Genomic DNA, 5,953 nt, shown 5'->3' on the forward strand with positions numbered 1-5,953 from the left:
CCGTCATCACCTACCCCTTTATAGTGCTGGGAATGCTTTCAATTTTTTTCTTGAAATGTAAATGCCACAATCTCTGTAACTCATAGAGGAAGGAAGAGAATTCACTTTGTTTAGTCAATTTTCATGCATTTAAACACAGACACCAAGGACAGTACATGCGTCATTTAAAATATGTACCAAGCTTAACAGTCATTGAAGAAGAGCAGAGTGACTGATGAAACCATTGGAGATAAGGCCTCTGACAGGCCAGCAGTGGTTCTGATGCCTCTTTGGGAAGAGTGGCAGTACACAGAAACTCATGTGCCTATCAGGCATGGTTTTTAATTAGAAGAGTGCTGGATGTAATTTTGTGCATTACCTGCAAAGTGATACTTGGTAGCTGCTAGTAACCAGCACACAAAGGAATATTCATGTTTTTTTTTCTGCAGTGACATGTGAATGCTCTATTCTCAGAGCAGAATTGGGCAATGTTGGTGTCTAAGGCACTGAAAGTGCTTTATTTTGTGCTCAGTTTGTTAGTCCAGAGATTCTTGGTTCCCTCTCCTTGCCTGTTTTTGCCCCATGCTGGCCAGACCACCTTCTCCATCCTCTGCACTTACATATTTATCTGATGTCTGCATGTTTCCCCCCAGGCCAAGTCCTATGCTGAGCACTAGCAACATTAAAAGACATTAGACCCAAGATCCCTCAAGCAGTACACACTCTGCTAGCACTGGGCATATTCATTGCTCCTCTTTGGAGGAGGTCACAGTGACTTCTTGGAGGAGGAAAAATTTGAGCGGGCTTCAAAGCCTGGATAAGATTGATATGGAGATTATTTTATTTATATTCTATATATAAAAATGTATGTGTAAGGGGCTGAAGCTTAAGCTCAGTTGTGCAGTTCCTGCGTGCCAAGCATGAGGTCCTGAGTTTGATTCTTGGTACCCTCCCCCCAAGTATGTGTACAGATAGTTGGAGAAAAAAAATTATATAGAAAAATAGAAGGGCAGGGGCTGGGGAGATGGCTCAGTGGAACAAGTGCGTCCCTGGCAAGTGCAAGGGCCTGAGTTCAATCCCTGATTCCACAAAAAAAAAAAGAAAGAAAGAAAAGAAAAAGAAAAATAGAGGGTCAGCACACAAAATATAAGAGCAGAGGGAAATGAAGATCATGTGTTTGGGGTGTTGTATATGTGTTTGGCACACATGAAGATTGTAGGTATCAGCAAGATTTATGGTTGGCTCCAGCATTAGGCAAACTAAAGATACTGTGAAAGACACATTTGGAGAAGTAGGTAATCATTTCCATGTTAACCATTCATTGTTGGCCTATTTTGTGCTTTGCCCTGTGTTGGGTGCTGGGTGTGAAGCTGAGAAAGACACAGCCTAGTCTTCAAATCTAGTAACTATCCTCATGTATATATCTTTTTTCTTATTTCTCTTCTTTTTTCAAGAGTTAAAGGGCCTGGGGAGATAGCTCAGTGGCCTAGTGCCTGCCTGGCAAGCACAAGGTCCTGAGTTCGGTCCCTGATAACACACACACACACACACACCAAAAAAAAAAAAAAAAACCACTAAGGTCTTCCATATCAGAAATATAAATGATCCCCTACTGTGACCAAGTTTAATAGCTTTTAATTGGAAGATGCACATACTCAAGAATGTGTTTTTCTGAATTAGCCCCTCTCATTCTTTGTGTGATTTTTTTCCCCCAGATATTAGGGGTCTGACCAGTGCTTCACAGCTGGAACAGTTGAACAAGCGATATTGGTACATTTGCCAGGATTTCACTGAATATAAATACACACACCAGCCTAACCGCTTCCCTGATCTCATGATGTGCTTACCTGAGATTCGATACATTGCAGGTAACAGTTTGTGTCCTGGGCTTCCATCCCTTCCTTGCTTCTCTTGACCTGTGAAAGTGTTTTTAAGAACCTGATTCCAACCAAGCACATCACTACATGCATAAAAATATCCTCTCCGAGAACTTTTAATAGGAAGTTTGTGTTTTCTTTTTAGAGAAATACACAATTCCTAAACTCCTGTGGTGTGCAGGATACATTGTAGCTTCATTTAATCTCAGAACATTCTCTGTAAGACTGATCGTTGGCAATACTAACATTGTTTGAATGGAAGATAGGCTAAAGAATCTCAAATTGACTTCTCATGAAATATGTACGTGTGTGTGTGTGTGTGTGTGTGTGTGTGTGTTGTGCTGAAGATGAAACCCAGGGCCTCACTATGCTAAGCAAGTGTTCCACTACTGAACTACATGCAGGGCCCATGAATTGTATACTATAAGACAATGAATTTGACATGTGAATTATATCTCAATTTTTAAAAAGATTTTGATAGGATTAGACTTTCAGGAATCATGAAAAGTATTACCTTTAAAATCCTGCATTCACAAAGGAATTCTTTGTGTTGGGTGTGTCTTTGTGTGTGGTCTTGACCCCTTTCTGAGCTGCTTGATAATTAATAGTTCCATTTTACTGCATAATCTTAGCTTTTTGTTGTTTTTTACTTCATTTAGTAAAGGTTGTTTCTAGCCATCCAGTGTATACTGAGGGGCAGCTCAGAAATGTGACCTCTAGACTGGGGTTGTTCCTGCAAAATTCAACAATATAATTTTCAAATGAAAAACTTAGAATCTGACAGGAATTTTTGCCTACCTCTCGGACCACAGAGCAGTCTAGCAGATGTAAACTGGTTCTGACAGCATGGCGAGATAGATCAGTGGACTAAGCACATACTTAGGCAAGCACAGGAACTGGGTTTAATCCCTGGTACCACATGAGGTGCAGCCCCACCCAAAGGCATGCTGAAGCCATGGAGTCCAGGCATGGTTGCACACGCCTGGATTCCCAGCACTGGGGAGGCTGAAAACAGGAGGATCACTATGAGTCCGAGCTGCATAGTGAGGCCTTGTACCAAATACATTTAAAAAAAAAAAAAAAATGGCAACTGGGGCTGGCAAGATAGCTCAGCAGTTTAAAGCTGTTTAGGCAAGTGTGAGGGACCACAGTTGGATCCCCAGCACCACATACCAGCCTCACCCCTGGGGTGGGCTGAGCTGGCCACTAAAAACAAAACAAACTAGTGTTCAATTTGCACCTTCACACACTCTGATTTAATTGGTCTGAGCAGGAGTCCAGAAATCAGTATTTTTAAAATGTCCCTCAGGTGATTTTTTTTTTTTTTTTTTTTTTGAGGGGCGTGGGCAGAACTGAGGATTGGGGGCCGAGGAGAGAGCTCAGTAGAATAAGCACTTCCCTAGTAAGCACAAGGGCCTGAGTTCAATCCCCAGTTCCACAAAAAAAAAAAAAAAAAAGGATTGAACTCAGGCCTTTGCGTTTGCCAAACAAGTGCTTATTCTACTAAGCTATCTTCCAGGCCCCCAGCCTCAGGTGATTCTAAGTTACTGCCAGGGAAAGCATCTTTACCTTAGCCATTTACAAATTATATTGGTACACTAAATGATCAGAAAACTCATATAAAGAAACCTATGCAACTGCTTTAATTCTGAATTTCACAAGTTTCTTTGCCCTGTGACCCCCCTCACCAACTTTTATTAACCTTTTACACTGTTTTAAAGAACAATGTTTTTCGTACTAGGGGGAAAAAAGACAACATAAAATTGTCTACTAGGGGAAAAAAAGACAATATAAAATTCCGGTATTTTAGCTCTAATAAGGCTAGGTAGGACTACCTTTCATTTCAGATTCCTCATCAATAAAATGGTAAAAAGAAGAGGTAATGCATTTACCCACCTAGCAGAGCCATGGATAGTCCCAAGGACTCCAAAATGAGAGGGTAGGGAGTAGATGCCAGCCCTATCTGACCTTTATAGTCCTTCGGCCCAGCAGTGTTATTTTTCATTAACACAAGAAGGCAGGCTTGCCCTTCAGCTAGTGGCCACTGCTAACTCCTCTTCTCCTATCTTTTCCCAGGAAAGATGGTGAATGTCCCTCTGGAGCAGCTGCCCCTCCTCTTTAAGGTGGTACTACATTCCTGCAAGACAAGTATGGTCAAGGAGTGACCTGCTCCCTGTGCCCCTCAGCAACCACAGAGCCTTGGGTAGGCAGGACAGGCTCAGGAAGAGAGCCAGAGACCAGGATGGAGGCATGGTGCAGTTGCCTCCATAACAAGAAGAATTTTTGTTTGTTTGTTTAACTTCATTTTTTCTATATATTTATTTCACGACAGAGTTGAATGTATGGCCTTCAACATGATGCACATGCTTTTGTGTGAATGCAGCAGATGCATTTCCTTGCAGTTTACAGAATGTGAAGATGTCTAATGTTACGGTGTTGTCATTGTTTAGATAGTTCTTTTGTATTTTGAGGGAGAGGGTGGGGATGGGCTGAGATACTCTTTCCGTGTTAACAAAGATGACTACCTCAATGGAAGGGGGGATGTGGCCATCCCTGCTATTTCCACTTTTTCTCAGCAGACTTACGTATTTGTCTGTCAGAGAGCAAACTGCCTTTTTCTAGCCATGTACTTGTCAAGTAAGAGAAGTGGTGGCAGGGATTCACGAAGCAAGATGGGCAAGATGTTTGGAACAGGAAATGAGGGTTGAGCCATCTCAATGAAAAATTAGAGTTCAGAGCAGGGCACAGTGCCCAGATGTAAAGCAGGCATCCTCTCAACAGGTTGGTCCTAAGGGCAAAACGACTTCTAGGCTGCCCTCTTCTCCCTGTGCCACCCCTGTCCATTTCTGCCACTGTCAACTGTTCATCCAGCAAAGATGTGGCAGTAAGTCAATCCCTAAGACTTGGGTTCCAGCTCCCTTGGGGCTCACAGCTACCTAGTTTTGTACATGATCTAAGACCTGCCCTTCTCAGACTTTCTCCCCTCTCCTTTATGAGTTTGACTTCTTTGCAACCCTTTGAAAATCTGAGCAAAATGTGATGTTCCGAATCCTGATGCCCACTACTGACTTACTCTCCTCTTCTTTGCTTCAAAGAGGTAGTAAGACAAAGACCAAGCTGCTGAAAGAGTAATTATTCCTCCTTTAGAATCCTTTGTCCCCACCACCACTCCCACAGGACTAAATCTAAATCTAGTCTCTCTCTCTCTCTTTTTTTTTTTTAATAGTGGAAAGGACCATTCACCCTTCTGCTGGCCAGAAATTTTGCTCCTTAGTTTTATTCCAGGTTCTCCTAATCTCTCCATAATGAAACCAGGTTTTCTCAGGGCCCCAGAACAGAAAGTTCAGCTACTCTTTGGTGAATCAGTTTCTGGCCAGTCAAGACTTGGAGGGCTGGGGCCAAAAGCACCTGGAAGGGAAGGGAGACTTTAAACTACCTCATGTTCATAAAGTCCTGTCTGCTACCTCTACAAGTGTGGCCTGCTCCCTTATCTTTCACTGTCTGCCCACCTTAGCCCGGGAAGTGTTCCTGCCCCTCTGGACTTTGGCAAGGCCCATACCATGTGTGTCTTGGAGCACTCTCAGGTGCTTCCCTTCTCTGCCTTAATGTGGCTTTTGCTCCTGCTGTTGCTTGGGCACCTCCTGCAGCCAGTGCTGCAGCCAGACCATGCAGCAGGTGCACCCCTGCAGCAGGTGTGAGGGGCCAGCAGTGCTTCCTCTGTCAGATTGTTCAAAGACGGTTTGCTCTCCTGACTCAGCCTGGTATGCCTACCCAGGTGACCGCCGCAGTGTGCACATATTGGGTAGTCTACTTCTGTTAATAATTTTTTCTTTTTGGTGAATTGTTACGGGTACCAACCAGCAAAAGAGTGATGTTTGCTGGATCTAAAACTCAGAGCATTGCTCCTCAGTGCCATTCCCCCAGCTGTTATAAGAAGGAGAAGATACGCTCCTCAGAAAAGCTCCAGCTAGCACATTGTTCATACGGCAGCAGGAAAATTTATATGTTCGTGTGTGTCTGTTAATTTGTAAGTTCACAGTATTTTTTTTGTTCTGTTTTGTTTTCCTGAATTTTTTGTTTAACCAACTAGATCATAT

General features: G+C 43.0%; 1 protein-coding gene across 2 annotated transcripts in view; it reads left to right on the forward strand.

Moving 5' to 3' along the window:
* The window catches only part of Nr6a1 (nuclear receptor subfamily 6 group A member 1), a 59,601-nt gene extending 54,544 nt beyond the window's left edge, over nt 1-5,057 (forward strand). Inside the window, exons 8-9 of one of the 2 annotated variants that reach the window (XM_023701618.1) lie at nt 1,695-1,847; nt 3,933-5,057. In XM_023701618.1, coding sequence (XP_023557386.1) covers nt 1,695-1,847; nt 3,933-4,021 — 242 coding nt within the window. In that variant the 3' untranslated portion in view covers nt 4,022-5,057. The remainder of the gene's footprint in view (nt 1-1,694; nt 1,848-3,932) is intronic. The other variant, XM_023701619.1, reaches the window with a different exon arrangement.
* Nucleotides 5,058-5,953: the final 896 nt, after the last annotated feature.

This window comes from Octodon degus, unplaced genomic scaffold (assembly GCF_000260255.1).
Source record: "Octodon degus isolate 3935 unplaced genomic scaffold, OctDeg1.0 scaffold00138, whole genome shotgun sequence".
Classification (NCBI taxonomy): Eukaryota; Metazoa; Chordata; class Mammalia; order Rodentia; family Octodontidae; genus Octodon; species Octodon degus.